The following is a 22,471-nucleotide window of genomic DNA, read 5'->3' on the forward strand; positions in this document are numbered from 1 at the left end:
ATTAATAATCAGGGTGACATTAAATACTCATTTTGAGGTAGTCAACCTTCAGTTCATTCATCTTTCTCCAGACATACCTATCAACTCACAAATAGTGATTTAAGACTGACACATTCAGAAATTTTCTTTTGAAATTCTCAACATATGGTGGCAAGGTTATAAGATATTCCCTGATTTTTTTTTTCAACAAAAGAAAAAATACAACATCAGATTTACTTAAATTCAAATTATAAATCTGTAATGATTAAGTCAAATCTAAGATGATTGATTCTAGCTCTCCATTCTTATGTCTATGATTCACTAATTAAATAAAGATGATAAAGCTAGTTCACATTACTCAGGAACATATTTGAAGTACAAAAAAGAGCTATTTTTTGAGGCTTACAGAGCATTCCAGATGGGACAACACAGGACAACCTACCAACAGACAACATATATTTTTCTTCAGTCATCAAAACAGGTCATCAGAGGAACCTCAGCTAAAGCTACCTCAGACAGCACAAATAACAGATCCAGTTCTCATTATCTTGGTTGTACCTACCAGTTTCTAGGGCATCTGGTACTTTGCCCCTTAAACTCTACTCTCCTTGGGCTCTATTGCACAGATCTAACGCTCCCTACCCTAAACTTTCTGAATCAGAAATTGAATTACCATTCTTTTCCCATTTCTTCCATGGAAACTCCTTCTTCAGTTCTGACACTGAACAACTCTGTGCCATGATTTTAGAATATGATGACTTCCAGAACTAGAGGTAGAAGAATTCTCTTTCCCTTCTCCAGACTAGAAATACGGTCTTACTGATCTGTGTTTTAACATAATATATACTTCTGAAGATTACCAAAGTTCCTATGATCTGATGTCAGAGTATTACACAAGACATAAAGCAAAGCAGAAACACTAATCAAATTAGCTCTTAACCAATACAGGGTAAGCCCTGAATATAATAACCAAAGAGGATGCAAGTCAATGCATCTTGTCAGGGTATCATGTTTCATACTGTGTAGTAATGGGAAGATCCATAACTGGGAGCAGTGTAATGATCCACTATTCCAATGCTATTTTCAGTATAAAAGGTTCTAGTGTTGAGAGGGTTTGAGGGAAGAATCACTTGTTAATTAATTATCTAAATTAGGAATTTGCAAACATTGACCCATTGTCAGTGTATCTGTTCTTGTAAATAAGTTTTATTAGAACACAATTATTCCCCTTATATAATATATATGTATTATATATACACACATATATGTGTGCACAACATGTACATACACATAAATACGTATAGTCTATGTGAGAGGATTAGTGTTCTCTATAGACTTCATGGCCCATAGAGCCTAAAATACTCACTAATAGGTCTTTCACAGAAAAAGGCTGTATATTGTCATCTAGATCAAATGAGAAAAAAATATGAACTAACCATTTCCTCACATACATTCCTATTTGAAAATTTAGCTTCTAGAGAATGAAAAAAATATCATGACCCAGCTTTATCAAAACTTTTAAAAATTAAACTTCACATAATTGATCTTAGGTTTATGTATGTGGGTGACTTGAAAGAAAAAAAAAAAGCACATCAGCAAGTACATTTGAAGTTCAAATATTTCCCAATTCTATTCATTTCACCATTATGTAACATCAAACATTCCATGAATAGTAGGGGTTATGAGAATCAGACCATTTAAGGACTGAGATTGATATGCAAATTCCCATTAAATTCAACATGGACACTACAGTCTATTTTTGTCTTTCTCCTCCTTGGATAGGGCTATAAGTTAACCAAGAATCTTTGGAAACTGCATAGGACCATCTAATTCTTATGCATAACACTCTTTAGATAGAGCTGATTCACTTAGAGAGTGATTTACTGGGTTTTCCCAATTGAATCAGTAGGAGCACCAGAAAGCAGTGTACACTTACAAGAAGTTGGGGAAAACCAGTTTTTCTACCTGGTAATAAGACATCTGGCAAACATGAGTATTCTGATGAGCTCCAAGAGATTTGGAAAATAGGGTCTTTAGTAAGCTGTAAGTATGCCCTGTGACCCAGAATACCACAAGCCCTTTTGTCATGCAGTATGGTCATGGAGTTACAGATACTTGCCATGAAAGAAACCTAAGAATTAATCTAACCCAATTACCTACTTTTGTAGCGGGAGATGCTGCATTTAGGAGGTGAAATGCCTGCACTAAGGTCACACTGTTAGCTGGCAGCAGAGATGAGATGTGACACTGTAATTTCTGGGATTTATTATTTTTAAAGATTTATTTATTTATGCATATAAGAACCGGGGTGTAGGCAGAGATGCATGGGGCAAAGTGAAAGGATTCACCAGAGACAGAGTGGGGAGCAGAGCAGGTGAGACAAGAGATCTGTTGCCCCATGTGGGTCACCTCCGTGGCTGGGAATCGAACTCATGCTGCAGTGGCTGTGGAGAGCTTGAAAGCAATGTTTTTAACCCCTCTGCCACCAGGGAGGCCCTCACTTGGGATCTTTTTCACTATGAAAAATTTATCAAAGAGACCTGTCCTAGATAAAACTATGAAACAGAGGAGCACTATCCTCGGACAGCCATAAATGATACTAAACCCCCTTCTGATTATATGGGGTACACTCACCCATGAACCACTGACCAAAGAATAAAGACCATCCTCTAACTTTCTATTGATATTTTAAAAAAGCATTATTCTAACATCTAAACTTATTTTGGATAGTTTGAATGCTTCTTTTTTCTACAACATCCTATATTTATATTATGAATTCAATATCTGTAACTATTTCTCTAGAATATTGAATATTAAATTTTTCATTGCTTAAGAATTCCTTTTTGGCTCACAGTGGTTTTTTTCCTTTTAGCAGCTTTCAGCAGTCTGAGCAGTTTTTCAGATCGGGAAGGATGTGGTGATTTATGCAGAAGGCCTAAGCATGTGAGTAGGGTATGTCAAAATTTGCTCTTGGTTGTGGGGTGACATGGATGGCCACTTTAACTTCATTGTAAAGGAATGAAGTTTTTACATAAGAATTTCCTAGAAGGGAGGATTATTATAGAATGGATTTATTGCTCTAGGAACAACTACTGATTCCAAACTTTCCTCTAGGGACGTCTAGATTATTTTGAAAAGATTCTTCCAGACTCTTATCAAGAGAGTACTGACTTCACTACAAGCATTCTAGAAGGCAGGTTCAGGAAGAGGACTGGGGAGCTTCAGACCTGGGTATGAAAACATTCAACATGCTTTTTTCTTCCATGCTTACCACTGCACTTGTATCGCAAACATTCCTGGTTCCTGCCACCCCAAGACCCTCTTTGTCACCCTCACAAAAGGATACCCAAGTTTTCAGAAAGAGGTGAGGAGTTTACTGGGCAGTGCGCTATGCTCTTCATAGCCCTGTGCACCTTCAAAGGAGCAATCTCCCAGCTGTTGGGAGTGCCCCTGGGGGAAGAGGTCACCATGCCCAACCTGGAGCATTGCCTTCCTACCATAATTGGTCAGTGTCCAAGCCAATCACTGAATTCAGGACAAGTGGAAGGGCTATCCCAGTGGGGTGACCTTTTGTACTATCAGAACCCCAAGTATTCTGCTCAATCCTACTTTCCCGCGCAGAAAGTTGGCCCTTCTAATCTTGCTTTCCAGGGAACATGACAGTTTAAGAAGAGCAGCTATCTGGCTGTACATGTTAAGAGAAGAAATCTGTGGACCTAACTGCTTCTTACATATGCTTTCAAATTCAGTCTCTGCTTTTAGTTTTGCCATTATAGTTAGTTTCAGAGGGACTGTCCTTTAGTTTTGTGAGGTTCTACAATGAAAGTCATGCTTCTTAGCTTTTCCCACTGGCTAGGATATGAGTTTCTCAGCTACAGTAAGTCAGTTCACACTCATTAATTTGATTTTTGGTTTCTAAAATTTAGTTGCTGTTAGTTTCTAAAATATATTTTCTATACTATTTAACCTATGAGTTAATATGTCTAAACATATCTCTTCACTGTTGTTTTAGTGACATTTTGAAAATGTATTCATTTAAGGTACTGATTTCTTGATGCAGATTTCAGTTAGCATCTAGAACTTTCAATATTTTTATTTGTTGGCCATATTCTGTTGTAAACAGAAATACTCATTCTTAAAATGTTCTTATTGTACTAATCTGGAACTGGATTGGGTAAGAAAGGGATTATCTATCTTGAAATTTCATATATTCTTTGGACAGTAAGTGATAGGAAGCCAGAAGGTGGAGGTTCCATGTGGATGGAGTTATTCTAGGTCTTACAGTGATGTGGTGCTATGAATGACTGAGCAGAAATTCAAACCCAGAGACTGTCTCAAGATCATGGTGGCTCATGACTTCATGAACAGTCAGAATTATCTTTAACAGCCATCTTGACAGGGTAGAATACATGAAATGTCCGTACTTAAAAGTTATCCTGTTATTCAACTCAGCATTGATGAGATATAATAAGCATTAGTATTTATCGTTCTAGAGTTGAAAGGAGAACAATGAACTTAAGAGGGCTTAAACGAAAATGGCAAAAATGATTAAGAGTTGAGGGGCAGGGAGCATCTTAGTAGCATGCAGAAGAACATTGCCACTTGTTCAGAAGAGAATGAGGTGGGTATCTAATGGCCCTACGTACTAGTTTTCTAATGGCAATACTCTGTAGTTTTCAGATTTTAGAGTGCTTTTTCAGAGAAAATCTAATGAGCTAATTGGTGGGTAAAAGTACCTTACTGATAGTAGGCCGCTAACTGCTAGTTGTCTTCCTTTATAAAGGATCCAAGTAGGATAAAAGGGTCTTTAACTTCATTGGAAAGGAATGAAGTTTTTACATAAGAATTTCCTAGAAGGGAGGATTATTATAGAATGGATTTATTGCTCTAGGAACAGTTACTGAAATTTACATAGTAAAATGAAAGGACAAAAATATAACACTGGAAGGATGGAAGATGCTGCACAGTGAATCTTGGAATGGCATTTATTTCTTCATTTTCTTTTAAGTTAAATATTCAAAGCACATAAAATTCATCTTAGATTTAATTAATATCTAGCCAATTGCTTACTTCTGTCATTTCAAGGAAAAACATTTTTATATATTTTTAACAAATGACTTTCAATTATCTTAAAAATGTGATCAACTTGTGGGCCCTCCCTGGTGGCGCAGCAGGTTAAAGCACAGCACTAAGAAGCTAAAGCCACTTCAGCATGAGTTTGATCCCCGCCTGTCCCAGAGGTGACCCACATGGCGCGACAGACCTCTCTTGCCCTGCCCGCTGCTCCCCTCAGCAGTGTACTTCATCAGTTGGCCTGTTCTGCTCCCCACTGTCTCTCGTGAATCCTCTCACCATCCCTGCACCTCTCGCCTGTACCCCAGTTCTGAATGCATAGATAAATAAATCTTAAAAAAAAATGTGACCAACTTAAGATTCTCATAAATGAAAGACAAACAGAAGTGTCACCAAGAGCAAAAATTAAGCAACAGCAGAGATTCTATCTGAAGTGAAAGGGCCACCCAATGCCAACAGTGAGAACAGTTTTGACAGGGAGCCTACTTTGGTAAATACATGTCAAATTGTCTTTGGCTTAAATCAAGCAGAACACAACCAAACAATAGTCTCGTCTGATGTGCACCTGAGACATACAACTGTGATAATTATGATTTAATTTTGAAAAAGCAAGAACATGATGCTGTTTTCTATCTTTGAATAGTTAAGTTTCTAAACTGGATGGACTGACACATTCATTATTCATCCACCCATCAAATGAATGTTTATTAAACGTTTATTTTTTGTGTTGGAGTTAACGTCCCAAAGAAGAGTGGCAAAGTCTGTTCCCTGATGCAGCTTCAAGTTTAATGGTACAAAGAACAATTACAGGATAAACTAACTTTTTTAAAAAAAGATTTATTTATTTATTCATACAGAACTGGGGTATAGGCCAGAGATGCGGAGGGTGAGAGGATTCACCAGGAACAGAGTGGGGAGCAGAGCAGGCAGATCGAGGAAGCACACTGCTGAGAGGAGCAGCGGGCGGGTCAGGAGCGGTCTGCCACGCCATGTGGTCACCTCCCGGGTGGGTGGGGATCGAACTCATGCGGAAGTGGCTTAAGGTTCTTAGTGCTGTGCTTTAACCCACTGTGCCACCAGGGAGGGCCCCAGGATAAACTAACTTTTAGAAAAAGATTGTTTCAAATAGCCACAAATGTTATGTAGACAACACACAGGGTAAAGTGCTAGTGAGGCTAAATGTTAACTCTTAGGAGTAGGTGGGCAGGGAAGGTCTTTCTAAGATATGTGTATGCCACAAGGCTTCTCAGTGTCATACATGTGGATTACCTTGGGATCTTAAAATGCAGGCTATGATTCAGAGCACTGAAGTAGGATCTACTGCTACGTACTTCCACTGAGCTCTCAAGTGATGTCAAAGGATCAGGCTCTTCGACATTACTTTGAATAGTGAGGAGAAAATGAAATAAATCCATATCATTTCTCATTTTCTCCCATTTGTTTCATACACAGCCCCAGGGCATGGTGGAAAGACCTGAGCTCTGAGTCTAGACAGTGCTGGCTTTTCATCCTGTCTCTGGGGTGTTGATAAGTCTCACTCTCCTATTGTAGGATCCTTGGCTTTTATGTCCAGCATATAGAAAATATCAACAGAGGACAGATGCTCTAGATTGGCTGACCCAATATCACCTCTGCACCCCCCCCTCCTTTTAGATTTGTTTATGTATACAGAACTGGTGTACAGGCCAGAGGTACAGTTGTGGCGAGAAGATTCACCAGAAACAAAGTGAGGAGCAGAACAGGCAGATTGATGAAGCACACTGCTGAGGGGAGCAGCGGGGAGACAGGAGAGGTCTGCCGCGCCATGTGGGTCAGCTCCCTGGCCAGTGCTTGAACTCGCGCTGAAGTGACTGCCGGCAGCTTCACAGTGCTGCACTTTAACCTGTTGTGACACTTCTGAGGCCTTTCTAAAGACACTCTTTCTACTATAAAAATGTGAGCACTTTTAAAAATAAAGCCCTAAAGATGATTTTCTAGATTTGCTTGCCTTTAGAGATGGCCAAGCCAAGTGATTGAGTTATGCTCAATGATGTGTGGGTAGAAACCCCTGGTAGAAAGGAGCGGCAAAAGGAGGGACATTTGTTCCTGTACCCAAAGCAAATCTGATGGGTAAAACTCTTGCCCTTTGCGCTTTCCTGTTCTCTCTGTATATTCAACGGAAAGAAGTTCTAAAGGCACAGTAGGCATCTTCAGCCACCACCAAGTCTGAGGTGACAAAAGCGGCCAAGGAACAGCAGAGCAGAAAGGGAAAAGGAGCCCAGAAACCTTCATCATCTCGGCGTTGTTATTACAACATGGAAGCTCAGTTGCAGACTCTTTGAAACATGACAAAAATAAACTCAGCCATCTAAGCTTATCTTAGTTAAGTTTTCAGCTACTTGAAACTAAGTGCAATTCCTATCTGATGGTTGAACACAGCTATTCATTATTATTATTTCTTCTGAAGCTACTTAATAAGAAAAAAAGGGAGATGTGATATAAAACTTTTGTCAGAGTACTTAATAATGTCAACCTGCTGCTACCTGCCAGCGGTGAGATTCTATAAACTGATGCTACTGCATATGAGTTCTGATTTGTGCTTCCACCTGAATAAAATATGAAAAGTTTCACACATCAAGCCCTACCTTCTCAAGACAAATTTGAAGTGCCCACATTGGAGAAACTGTAATTGAAATTCTCCGTCTGGGATAACTGATGATGCTGTTCCCACATAATGAATAGCCCACTGTCAACCATCACTTCAAACCAAATCTGGGACACCCTACCAGAAATAAACAAAAATAACTGCACTGGGCCCTGTGCCTGGAAAAACAAGGCACATATTATTGTACTCAACTGGTCTGAAAGGAAAACCAATTTAGCATAATGAATGAAATGCTATGAGAAGTTTGGAAAACTGAGATGCAGGAAACTGAATACAGAGGAAAGGGACTCTTAAAAGACCCAAACTCTTCTATGTAGATGAAGGCCATTTAATACAATTAATCAATAAGAGGTATGCACTCATGCAAAGCCCTGCAAAAATTCAGACATTTGCAGTTTTATGCCAACTTCAATGCTCCTCATGGTTTGGGAAAGACAAGGTAAGGGAAGTTGGGTAGGTGAGTACTCGGCAGGTCAGAAGAGGAAGAGAGACATAGAGAGGTGTAAGGGGAGGACATCAGGATGACCTGAGTTTGTTCAGGTAAACTGAAAAAAGAAGGTGGGATTTTCAAGGTGAATAGGAGTGACAAAGAAACTCCAAATGATGGAAAATTTGAGGAACTGGGTGGTAAGAAAAGTAAATAAGTGAGTTGCATTAGTTAAGTGTGAACAGACCAGCTTGGCCTGTCCAAAGACTTCGAGAAGATTGAAAGTGGACTCATAGCTGGAGAGCTGGTGAGGGGCTTTGTGAGCCGATTCGTAAGTAATTTGAACTTAATCTCCATATCCAGGAGCTCAGAGCACTTCTATCTAGGGTTAAAAGAGGAAGTGATGCCATCTTGCTGAGTCTCAGTTGGGTCTTTTTTCAGCCCTGGTGTCTCTGTGTCTCCTTGACCTATAGGGGCACCAGTCAGATAGGATGGAGGTCTCCCCTAATGGACTAATTTTACCTTAATTTTTACTTTAAAGCCTAAATTCAGTCACATTCTGAGCTACTGGAGTGAGGGCTACATGAGTTTTGAGGGTACACAGTTCAATGCTAACAGCCCCCACACCGGAAACTTGAAATTCACCAAGTTCCTCTTTTTCTTTATTTCCCACTGCTCTAACAGTAAACCATATCTCCATACTATCTCAATTCCCTAGAAAGACATCACAAATTCTTTAGGATGTAAGCCCTGTCTGCTTATGTAGAGTTGAATTTAGACTCTTAGAATCTACTTCTGAACCAGTCAGCTATTTGTTACTACAAATAGCTTCCAAATGAACATCCCTTCCTTTCAGTTTATCAAGTTTTACTCATCTTTCCAGAGTTGCTTCCATATTATTTCCCTTGTGACCTTTTCCTTCCCATTTCTCCAATTCTCATGGACTTTGCTCTTTCTTTTACACTGGTGTGGGGAGAACTTATCTCTACCCCATACACTAAAGGTACTATATTGCAAATACATAGGTCATTGTCTGGCTGTGTTGGGAAGGAGATAGGACTGTAGAGGGTGGCCTCTTCCTCTGTCTCTTTCAAAAGAAAAGAGTCTTTGGACAGCACCTAGTCTTGTCTGGTTTTACATTGTATCTTGGGGAGTTTTGCTTCTGCTCTAGCAGAGACAGTTTTTTTTTTTTTTAAAGAAAATATTTATTTATGTTTGCATAGAAGAACTTGGGTGCAGGCCAAAGGTGCGGGGGCTGGAGGAGATGTGGTTCACTAGAGACAGAGTGGGGAGCAAAACAGGTGGACTGACTGAAATACACTGCTGAGGGGAGCAGCAGTGGCAAAATAGAAGGGGTCTGCTGCGCCATGTGGGTCAGCTTCCTGCCTGGGGATTGAACTCAGGGCGCTACGGTGGTCTTCACAGCGGTAGCACTGAGACTTAACTCCTAGGCCACCAGGGAGGCCCAAGACAGTTCTGTTTTGACTGAGGAATACTTGCTTAACAAGAACTCACTAGGAGTTATTAGCTTTATCAAAATGAAAGGGAACACGCTGCTGTTCTATCTGCTTTACTCTTCTTCTTTCTCAGCTAGAGCAGAACTTGGGTGAAAAACCAAAGTGCTTCTATGCAGCGTTATCAGACTCCAGCTGAATGAATACACCTTGCTCCTTTTTGCCATTACAGTCTCCCAAGCTGGACTTTTCTCCTTAGCTAAAGAGATGGGGGACAAAAACCAGAGATGACGAAAAAATTACAAAAATCTAAATAGACTTGATCCTTCTGTTCAAAACAAGTTATTAAGTTGATTAAAACTGCCTCTTTGGAGACCAAAAAAAATATATTTCTTTTATGGGTAGTTTTATATTTGTCTGTCTGTCTGTCTGTCTGTCTCTCTCTATATATATGTATGTGTGTGTATATATATATTAATATATATGTAATGTTTATACACACCCATATTTATTTAATAAGTGCATGATAATTTTATTCAAATAACCTCCTTTTGGCATCATAGGTAATATTTATTGGGTTTTATCCTTGCTTCCTTGATTCCACAAAGCTGGAAATCTTTGGGGGGGGGTAGTATCTTTTGTAAGCTAATGAGATGATGTGGAGGTAGAGGGTGGTCACCAGAAAAAACAAGCCAAGACTGTATTGGAACTCTGAGTCCCAATCCTTAATTCTCCAAGGAGAGAGGCGGGGCTATCGGTCATGTCAATCACTAATGACAAATGAGTTAATCAATAGTGCCTATGTAATGGCCCTCCGTATAAACTCCTGCACAGCAGGGCTTAGGGACATGAATTGAACACATGAAGGGGCAAGCATGAGACCTCTGTGCCTCCTTCTTCACCTTGTCTGTGCATCTCTTGCGCTGGGTGATCCCTGAGAGGTATCCTCTGACAGTCTAAGCAAAATGTTTCCCTGAGCTCTGTGAGTCAGTCTAATAAATTACAAGTTTTGGAAAGGTGTAGGCATTGGGGGGACTTAGGGTTTGTAGTCAACTTGTACAGAAGGGCAGGGGTCCCTGGACACCCAATACTTGTGACAGGTGTCCAAAGGGAGGACAATTTGGAGTTTTAAAGTGAGCTCAGTAGTTCGTGATAGAGTGAATTATATTATTAGCTACTCAGCTGCTGTTCAGGGAGGTACAGAATTGATTGTTGATATGAAATAAACTCACTCACTTGATGTCAGAAGTGTTGTTCTTACTTATACCTTTTATACTCCTGTAATACTAAAGAACATACCAAAGAACACACCAAAGTAAAAAGAAGTAAACTGCACACTGATTTCTCCACTTTTCTGTTCTCTTGGTGGACTTACTCTGGTAACCAAGGAACTATCATTGACTACTCTTCTCCTGTGTATGGAAAATATGCCACCGTATTTAGTCATGCAAATAAACAGGAAATCAATCTTGTATTTGCAAACACTTCAAATGATAGCAGTCAAAGGTGGAAGCTACAAACTAATAATTTTCCACTGGTGTTCACATCAAGGGACATCATATGTTTAACACACACACACACACACACGTGCACGCATTTGTAAAAGCCCATCATATGAAGAGTTGTTGAAATATTAAAGAGCTGTTTCTAATAAAGAAGTTATTTAAAGACAGGACATCTCTACACTGACAAATGCCTTTTCTCTGATCCCCAAAATGCCTAATCCTAATCCCTATGTAAAGGAAATATCAGCATCTTTTCAGTGTTAATTTTTGTCAACCGAGATGAAATGCAGGGAATTTCTTAATAAGCTACCAGGTAGGCAATGTAAAATCCTAGAAAGAATCCTTTGAAGGTCCAAAAAATTACTATTTTAAAACAAGTTATGATACCATCCTATACTATGAAATTTCGATATACATTTGTTGGAAGTTTTATACTCAAACAACTATTAACCTTGAGTTCTTCTTTTGTACAAAAAAAAAAGAAATTTTGCTCACTAAGTTTCAAGCTACTGCACTTTAGATGAAATTTTAATCATATCATTTTAATTTCATATATTGATATCAATTAATTTACTTCCATAATAAAACAAGGAGGTATAAATCTTTAGCTTATGATTGATTGTTTTACCATACTTATCCTATTTTCACAGAAATATGAACTTCCAGTTCCTGTCAAATCAGGCTTTATTACAGAGGCAGGAGTGTAAATTTATATGAGTCGTTATGATTCTGGAATAAGGACTAAATATTGACTGCAAACAGATATGAATATTTATCAGTTGCTGTTATTAAAAGACAAATTTTTTTCTTTCCAGCTTTTGAGTAAACAATTTCAAAATGTTACTCCATCTGTCAATGTTTTCTGAAAACAGTACAAACCTTCTCTTTTATCTTCTGGAGTCATCTTCACTTTCGTATCTGTTATATCTTTGAATGAGGCCAGAAAAAGCACCACATCGCCTTTCTCATTCTTTATAGGAACAATGTCCAGGAGGCACCAAAAGGGAGACCCTGCAACAGTAATAAGAAGACAAATAAGCTTCTGTCTTGTGTTCTTCTATGAACATTTTAATCATTAAGTGGTATAGTTACTAAAGTCTTTACTGTTCCCACACTCCCTCCCAAGTCTCTGATTTTCAGATTCCACAAATGTCTAATCCAATCAGCACGTCGCTTCATTCCCAAATGAAATGCTTTCTTTGAAAATAAGGCAGTACTTGAAACAAAAACTCTTGTCTGTGCTGACATATTTTTGCTTACATCAAATTGTAGTTCTTCTTTGAATTGGTTGATGTCCAAGCATTCTGCTTTATGAGACACTGTCCTTTTCTGCTCCCAACATACACTGGCTCTTAAATAAGTATCTTTGTTTGGTATGAATTTGCTAGAGGTTTATGCTTCACTTAAAAATAAGTCAATAATTGCTCACCAAAAGGGCTAAAATAAAAGTAGAAACACTGTTTGGCAAGGGGAAGTAGCCATTTGAACTCTCAAACATTGTAGGTCGTTTGTAAATTAATATATATCCTGTTTGGCAGTGTTTATATTTTCAAAATGCTACATTATATAGCAATGTGGATGAGTGATGAGCAGTAATTTGCAACCAAATGGATATTGCTAGCATAATGTTGAGTAAAAGGGGCCAGATATAAATGAGGAGATTGTAATATAAATGCATTTGCACAAGCAAAACTAATCTCTGGTGTTGAAAGGCAGGATGGTGACTATCTTTTGGGAGATGTATGGTTGAAAGTGTTGGGGTACCCATCAAGTTTTGTTTTATCATCTTAATGTTTGTATTCATAGGAGTGTTCAGTTTCTGAAATTTTATCAATTTTACACTTATGCTACTTGTATTTTTCAGTGTGTATATTTCATTTCAAGAACATATCTTCAAAAGCAATTATCAAGCTCTATTATATATGTATATATATTTACAAAAGAATCACTGAAAAATATCACTAGTAGACCCAAGTTCAAGTTCAAGGTTGCTATTTTGAAGTTGTATAGCTTTACATATTTCAAAATACACAAAATTGTTGCACTAGATTTCCTTCTACAAACCATCACTGGCAGAAATAGTTGAGATTGTGGGGAAAGCATTGCTTAAAAAGTAAAGTATTAATGTAGTCACAAAATTTTGCTTTATTTTTCTTCTGATGGGGAAAAAAAAAAAAAATTCCATATTAGTTGGGAGTTGATTTCAAAGTCAAGGTATAAGACAAAATAGCCTTTATATTTTGATTTGTTTTGCATATATTGTACTAGATGTCACAATTTTCCACACAGCTGATTATCAATTTGGTACTGGAATAGATAATGAGTTGAAAATGACAGTCTTACTTCAAGTCGGCACCATATAAAGCCACTGATTTGTACTTATGTGTCACCTGACATATAAATCATATTTTATTGCAGATGCTGTTGTAATTTTTGTAAAGTGGTAGTGAATTCACATGATATAAATGTTGTATAATGTCCTTTCCCTATGTAAAGTATTCAGGATATATCTTCCCTATATTCTCCTAATAGTTTCAAGGCATGAATTGCTCCTTGCTTTTCTGACTCAGAACTATGGTTTTGTTCCACTCATCTTTCCAAACATCTCTGTGACAGCCATCCCAGCTCTCAGCCTCCCACACTCCCATCACCAACCTCTGCAGTTCCAACATTCACCTTGGAGGCGTCAGTGAGCCTCTCTGGAACCTGGTTCTTTCAGTCCTTAAGTTTCGCATCCTTCAGTCTACAAAACCCATGAAGCTCCACCTCTATTGAGTATGCTAATGAAGAAACCTCAGAAGTGAGCCATGTCCCTGGCCAAACACTGTAACCCCCAGTATGGTTCTTGCTTCAATTTTTCTCAGTGGCTACCATTTCAAGTTGGGAGACTTTTCCATTAATGCTATAGGAACAAAAAGGGACTTCAGGTCAAGCAATCAATCAGCAGCTAGAGAAGTAACAGTGGAGACATGAGGATGGTAGCAATCTGACATTTTAAAACAGTCTGCAAATTATCTTGCAAGAACATCAAGCAAATAAGAACAGTGGCTATTCGTTTTCCTGAAAATCCATTTTGTCCATGCACTTGGGCAAGCATACTCTCTCCACAGAGCCTTTGCACAAGCAAAGGAGAGGCATAAGCACAAAATGAGGTGGAAGCCAAGGAAACACAGGTAACACAATTAGCTCTTGCTGCACGCTCATCATTTCACATCATGTTCTGGGAGAGGTGAAGGATCACTTTGAGATTTGGCTTTTAAGATACAAGATGTGATCTTTGAAATTTTATACATTCAATAAATCTTTATTAATATGGCTTCCTCTAAATTCAGTTTTCTAATGATTTAATGTGAACTAGCTGACTCTACCTTTCCATTGCTTAGAGGAGGAAAAAAATGTGTATTTGCAAGCAGTCTAAGGGACACTTAAGCTTATTTTTTCCCTTCCTCCCTCATTCTTCTTTCCCTCCTCTTCCTTTGCTCCTTCCTTTCTTCTCTCAGCTGCTTCTTTACAATTAGCCACACCAACTGCCTCACATATTGGTACCATGAAAATTTGGAAGAAAAGCATACAAAGTAAGAACAGAGGTCAAAACCTATGAATCAGGTTCAAAGCAAGACCCTTCACACTTAATTTTGCTCCCTTATCTTTCCTTTTTCTGCTCTCCTAGATCTCCCGACCAGTCCTCTTCTAATCTGGCTCTCAGCCAAAACCTCAATCTTGCACGACTATAATAACTCAAGGTGATTCTCCAGGGTCTGCCTTTCCCTCTTTTACCCATGGGCCCAATGATGATCATGAAACTTCTTTCAGTCATTAGCAATTCAATTCTGTTAGGATTGATCTCTCTTAGGGTTAAGATGGGAGGAAACAAATCCCACATCTCAAATCCTGGGATGAGCAGGATTCTTTAAAGCAGGGTTAGAGGGCAGAAATCTTGTGTCAATTCTTAGTCCTTCTGTATATAGCAGTAGTAATTACCATGTGGGTTGGTGAGTGTTGAAACAGATGAGGCTCTGCCAGGATTTAAGTTAATAACACCTTTAATTTCCATGAATAAATACAATTCATGGAGAGAAAAAAGGGTTTATACCCTATATGGTAAAATTTATTTTGAGAATTGCATAAATAACTATGTAGAGTTTAAATCTGGTAAAATGTCCTATCTTCCATTCTGTTACTTTCTTTTCCTTCCTTGGAAACAAAGATCAGGAGAATTTGACTGGCTAATACTTACCATGGTGTGAAACTTACGTGATTTCCATGTATGCCCAAAAGAGACTTTTGTCAATAAATGAAAACTAATGCTAAGTTTCCAGTATGAATGTGTGGTTTAATACAAAGAGGTACAGATACAAAGAAAACAAGTTGTGAGTTGTTCCCTCCTCTTTGATGATTCCTGACCTTGCTCCTAAATGACGAGAAACACATTAGGTTTCTCAATATAACCTAACTTGGCAAGTTTTCTTGGCTCATACATCAAACAGGATTTTGATTGGATTTTTAATGAAAAATCTTTGTGATCTTTAGATTTTGAAACGATGACTGTAATATTATAACATTCGGAGTGTTAACATCAATATCACATAACCTAAAAAGTTTCAGGTGCTCCTCTCACTTTCTGTTAAATTTGTGAAGTCTGGTTTTCAGCAACCATCATCTTATTTAGTAATTAATGATAATACAGTGACAGGTGGGAGAGTTTGTAAATATCTGTCTATGGGATACTTTTGGGGCTGGGATGAGATCAAAGGAGCTGTTCAGGTGAGGACCCAAGATTACTCCTAATGGTAGTAGAGATAGACCATTTCCCTCTGTAACAGAAAGAGGGGGGCAGCATGGGAACCCTGAGTGAGTCCACGTAGAACTCTGACTTGCCTTTCCTCTGTCCTATTTACTACTGCTTTGTTCTGGCCTTAAGCATTTCTAGCCTATTCTTAGAAAGTATCTTCTCACTCTAGTCTTTCTCCCACGCTACTTCCAACATGCTGCGAAAGCATAGGGTTCTATTAAGAATGACTTGACTTTTCATTGCTTATAGGAAGAAGCGCTAGTGTAACATTCTAAACACTTAGCAATATGGAAGTTCTAATTCCACAGTGGAATTAGACTAGCAAAGAAAGCAAGCGTGGGATCGAGAATCGTCAGATCCAAAAGGAGCACAGCCCCCTGAAGGACCCAGAGCAGCCTCTCTCCCAACAATGTAGGGTACTAGTGAGCCAAAGTAGAGGGTGCTGGATGCCTTGTGCACCCAGTGGAGGGCAGAATGATTTAGCCTGAGATAGAAGGAACTGGCAGGAGACTTCCCTGAGCTGGGCACTGACTAAGAGCACCTTTCATTCCAATGTTAATGAAAAATGAGGATCTCATGAAACCATGTGCCTTAAATTTGTTTTTGTGTACAAAACCACCTGGGAGATACAGACAGAATATTAGTGTGGATTGTGGGATTAAATTTCTTCTTTGTGATCTTTATTTTTAATAATTTTAATTTTATTTAAAAATTTTTAATTTTATTTTTATTTTTAATTTTAATTTTTAAATTAATTTTAATTTCTTCTTTGTGATCTTTATGTTTGTAGAATAATCATGAAGGGATATAATGGGATTCTTACAACTCCAGAGATTTGGAGTAAGCTTCTTTCTTTCATCACTTTTTACATATTTCTCATGATTTTGTTCTGACAAATATCCAATTAAACAATTGAGAAGTTTTATGGTAAGGTAGGATATCTAAATTTAAAAAAAGAGAGAGAAATAAAAATAGGAAGGAAAGAAGGAGAGAGGGAAAGAGGAAGAAAGCAAAATCAAGGGATGCTGAACTGATTTGAACGTTCAGAGGTTTTTTTTCTCTTTTCATTTTACTTCAAATTCCTTTTCCCCTTAAATCGAAATACTTCATTTTTCTTCCAGGAATCTGTATAGTCATGTCTCTGAAATTTCTAATAATTAGGAACAAGAGGTTCTTGGGAACTTAAAATCTAGAAAACACCCTCAAGATGAGCTTTGGTCAACAGTTCCAACATCTGTGTTTACGGAGTCATTTGCTAGACAACTGACTAGCAGGGCTTCAACAAAACCCAACTGCTTCTGATAATAAGCGAGATATTTGTCACCTGTAACTGAAGGGGCTTTCCTGTATGGGTAAGCACACATTCAGCTGCAATAGATTTAGAAGAGTTGGGACAAAGGGACAAAGTCTGAGGAGAAACTGTGACAAGAGTCCATATAACATAATACAGGCTACAGTGACTTAGGGAGAGTTGTCAACTATGAAGAATCTATTATTTTGTGGAAGATAAAGAGTCACATACATTAGATGAACTCCACCTGAACTTCTTATTGATCAATTTAACCAAAATCCCACCAACCTGAATCACATTTTACAAACATGGAAATTGAGGTGTGTAATATTATCTTCACGATCAAATAATAACTGTTAAAGACTGGCATTTAAACAAGACAGAGTTTATTTTTTAAAGTTTGCTTTTCTATAATATTCTGGGAATCATTCGGTGGGTTCCTACTGAGTTTCACTTTCATGTGGTTTTCTTTTCTACCTAAGTTACAGGCATAATGATAGAGGTGCTTTATCAAGTGTCATAAGAGACAAAGGTGATATGACGACTGATATCGACACATTTCATTCACAATCTTATCAAAAGGTCTCACTTACAGGAGGAATGTAGCGAAAACAAAAGAGGAATAAAAAAAAGTAACTAAAATAAAGTAAAAATCAAAAGCATCAGGCATCTGCAGACCAGAGACATTGTGTAGAGGAGGAGAGGGGAGGAGGATAAGGCTGGGGTGGGAAGAGCACAAGGGGCTGTGGTGATGGGTGCACAGGTGAATGGGTGGTAGGAATTTCACAAGGAAATCATACATTGCATAAAAATGAAGGATGGTGTAATGAATATATTTTTAAAAATTAAAAAAAAAAAGGATGAGAGTAGAAGCTCCATTTGAAACAAGAGTCAGTTACTTGAGCTTCAGACTGGAATGCATTCTTAGTTGAAGGACACAGGGTCCTAGTTTTAGATGTGCTTTTGTATCCCTTGTAGCAACAGGATCCAAACACCACCACTGGTGATGTTCTCAGTTCTCAACTGAGATGAAGAAAATATACTTCTACAAACCTCCTGACTGCAGTGTCTAAGTATAGTTACCTAAGTTGTTCATGTGTTCATATTCTGACCTCATTCATAATGGCTCTGCCTGGCCCCTCCTTCCAGTATGTTTCTGCATTTTGCTTCCCAAGGAAGCTTCTGAAAGGGTCTTCTCCATGTCCTCACTCTAGGCAGGACACACAGCAATAGACCCTGGACTTGACTCTAAGATTGGGAGAGTAATATGGAGAACTGAGCCTAAATCAATGTCTGAACCCTGGATCTTTCTTTTTAATGATCTCTGGGGGAAAGAAAGTCCCCCAGAGTTAGGATGGACAATTGTTAGTGAGGAGCCAACATATCTGTTTCAACAGGTCTGACTTTGTGACGGCCATTCACAGGTCACTTGTTTCTGAGAACAAGGCACTGAAACAAACTTACTCCCTACATGCTTGACTTTAAGAAAAGCAATTTAAGATTTCTTCAAACTTACAGTTGTTCAGTGAAAAAACACTTGAAATGAAAATTTAAGGATCGAGTTAAGCCCCTCTAATAAAACAAGGCTTTTACTTGTAGGAATCAATAGTCTTTACGGGGCAATAAGGATAATCATTGATGTCAATGGACAAGATGCTGCATAAACTCAGCATGGTCTAGAGGGTCTGGGAGTTCAAAATTACTCAATTTACGACCCATAATAAGATGTTTGGCTATGGCATTGCAAGTCAGTACACAGAAAATTATTCATTCATTCAACAAATATTTATTGAGTGCCTGTGAGGACTGGGAACTGTTGGGAACTGTTTTCAAGTGTTTGGCTAAACAATAGATTAGAGATGCCTAAGAGAACTTATATTCTACTTCAGAGAGAGAAACAATAAATTATAAGTAATTGCAGAATTTATTACAAGGTTTCAAATGCTAGAGCAAAAAAAAAAAAAAAAAGAGGAGAAGGGCGAAGGTATACAGGATATGAGAAAAAGTGGTAAAACGTGGGGGGGGGTGACAATCTTAAGAAATGAATATGAGCTTGCCAAGGAATGCTGACTTTGAATATTCATGAACTATTTGTCCATAATTCAGGTCTTTGGAATAGGAAAATAGGAGAAGACCACAAAGCAGATCTGGGGTCTCTTATAACAAGTCTCTATTATAACAAGTGTAATAGACAAGCAAAGAGAGGGTGTAGAAATTTTGGATGACAGTGTCCTAGATCCCAATGCAACTGCAAGGAAAGTGCCCAGGCCATCAGGGAGTCATCCAGCCCAGTCAACCACAGTTTGGCTCTCCTGGGCAACAGAAGTGTCACAGCATTCCTGCCTTTTTCAGTTATTGGTTGGGAGCAGCTGATGGAAAGTATGTCCTTTGTGCCAACAGAGCAATGTGTTGGAGCAAAACAGCCGGGCAGTCAGATTACTCTTTACCCAAAGAAGTGAGGGGCACAGTTACAAGGTTGCCACAATAAGTATAGACATTTCAGGCCCCAACTCTTGTCACCACACTTCCATATTCTACTGGGAACCAAAGCTCCTCTATGTGAGTGACCCTGGGAGAACATCAAACTTGTTGTGGGTCCTGGTACACATCTTTCTCTCTTGGCAAATTTAATCTGGAAAACCGAGAAACTCAAGATAAAAGAAGGAAGAAGCAGAGTCACTGAATATTGAAGGCCAGGAACCATGAATAATGGCATGGGAAATTCATCCATACTAGACCACTCAGGGGTTCTTTTCTGCTAACTTTTATTTTGGGCAGAGGGACTTCAGATTAAAAATGGAGGAAGCGGGCTCATTCAACAATGAGGTTCAGGTAAGTGTTTCCAGGGATTGCTGCTACCCAGATATCTGACAGCTGCCTGTCTTTTTCAAAGCCTGGTTGCACCTTACTTTCTTTGGTCCTGCAAGTTACAACATAAATTTTTAATAAATTATTATTTTGGCTTACGATGACTAAAGTCAACGTACGTTGTTTACAAAGACCCTTATTATGAAAAGACACTTATAAAGGGCAGTCGAGGGAAAGAATACAAGGTTTAGATGACAGCATGTATATTTGAGTGCTGACTTCCTCCTTTATTGGTGATATCCTCAGAAATGGCCATTACAAGTATATGTACCACATCTGCATCATGGATATATGTGAAGATGAAAACTTTGAAAGGGCCAATAATTGTAAAACACACACAACATAGACAAAATTTTGGCCTTTTTTTTTTTCAAAGTAATGACTTTATAATTTATGTACACTGTATGAAAGCATACATTTTTATACAATTATATATGTATAAATTTGTACACCATGTATCTACTGTGTCTATACACAGTACATAATATACATATGCATAATTCTTTAGCCAGTAAAACAAAATCAGGAGCAACCAATGCTCAGTATTAGCATTTATTAAAGCTAGGGGCTGGTGTAGGGTGGATGTTTGTTATAAAAATCTTTGTCTTTTAGATCATGCTTAATGAAATAAGCCAGAAAGAAAAAGAAAAGTACTGGATGGTTTCACTCATAGCAGGAGTGTAAGGGATTGGGGGGAAAATATATTATATATGTAGTAAGTGTAATAAAGTAAAAAAGAAGATCAACTAACAATTATAAACCAGAGACATTCTATGGAGAAAGAGGTAACAAGATAAAAACTGGGGTGGGAAGAGCACACGGGTCTATGGTGATGGCACAAGGATGAAGTGGTGGTGGGAAGCCCACGGGAATTTCAACTGAGATGAAAAAATGCACAAAATGAAAAATAATGTAAATATACATGTATATATGTGTATATATAAAAATAAAAAGATCTTTGTCTTTTGCATATGCATGAAACAATTCATGACTTCTTTATCTTAAGAAAACATTACTATGGAAATTGGAAAATTATTCAGCATTTCCTTGAACATCTAATCTAATATTGAGGCAAAGCAAAAAGTCAGATTGCTCAAATCAGAAAAGATCTTAGAAAGGATGAGTGGGATTCTTTATTGTAAAGATGAGAAGTGTGAGTTCAGAATGGTTAAGTAAAGTTTCCAAGGAACAGATGTTAAATGTTGGAAGAGTTGAGACCAGACCTCCATATATGGTATGATGCTCAGTTTGACAGGGTATAGGCATTGGTGGTTTGCTGGAGGGTTAAAAAAAATAATGAAAAATAAGCTAAAAAAATGAAAAAAAAAACTGCAAAGGAATGATCATCACATGGATGAATAATCTAGTTTTGATATCTTAAAGAAAAATTATGCTTGTGTATATTATTGATAAAATTACCCAGGGCATGTGATGAATTAATCATTGATGAAGTCCTTCTTAAGCAATTAAGTTCAGAACAAGGAGCTGTGCTTAACAGATTGGGCTGGCAAGGTAAAAGGATGGAAAATATTTCTATGGGAGAAGGCAGAAAATTTGAGATGAGAATTTGAAAACAAGAAAACAGAAACAGAACAGAAATGGTTAAGGCTCTCATGACAATTCTCCAGTGTTTAAGTGTAAGATTGCAGTTTTAGGTGTCAATTTAGCACTTTCCAAGAACATGCAGACAACAAACATACTGAATATTTCTTCCATTGTGCAAACCCCACTCTCAGCAAAGACTTAAGAACACTGCGCCAGATTGCCCTGAGTCACAACTTGGCAAGCATATGAAGAGAAACGATAGATGCTTCCTCAACTTACTGCTTCTCCCCTAAGAGAGCTGATCCTGACCAGCACTTGGACTTAAACCCCGACGTCTGTAGAAGCATGTTATCCACATGCTAAGGTGAATTATTGGCACTCACTAGCCTGCCCCAACACAGACATGGTTTTATGAAGAATAAATACATATTTAATATTTTCTCACTTCCATATGATTCTAGACATTCCCCTTCAACATTTTGAGCCTATACATGTGATTAAAACACAGCAATTCAGATCTGCTAAGCCATGAGTGTTCAGTTTTGATATCTGACCTTAAAGACATGGTATATTCCAGAGAAAAGCACACTTTTCTTGTAAAGAGTCAGGTAGCACATGATTTTGGCTTTGCAGTTTATATAACTACATCTACATCTATCTACCTACCTACTACCTACCTATCTGCAGCTGAGATGGCCTGACCTGTCTCAATTACTCAACACTTTCATTGTAACAGAGTTACAATAAATAAAAAACTAAGGCAGAAAATACAGTCACAAGTGTGCCTGTTTTCCAATAAAGCAGCTTTTGTAAAAATAGGTATTCTGCAAGAAATGATCAAGAGACTTTTCTTTCTTGACTTCTTATGTATAAATCTGCAGAATATTGAACAC

General features: G+C 38.1%; 1 protein-coding gene across 1 annotated transcript in view; it reads right to left on the reverse strand.

Moving 5' to 3' along the window:
* The window catches only part of KCNH8 (potassium channel, voltage gated eag related subfamily H, member 8), a 246,613-nt gene that overhangs the window by 126,653 nt on the left and 97,489 nt on the right, over positions 1-22,471 (reverse strand). Inside the window, exon 3 of the mRNA XM_004692289.2 lies at positions 11,962-12,093. Within this exon, the coding sequence (XP_004692346.1) occupies positions 11,962-12,093 (132 nt within the window). The remainder of the gene's footprint in view (positions 1-11,961; positions 12,094-22,471) is intronic.

This window comes from Condylura cristata, unplaced genomic scaffold, assembly GCF_000260355.1.
Source record: "Condylura cristata isolate star-nosed mole 26May11 unplaced genomic scaffold, ConCri1.0 scaffold00033, whole genome shotgun sequence".
NCBI lineage: Eukaryota > Metazoa > Chordata > Mammalia > Eulipotyphla > Talpidae > Condylura > Condylura cristata.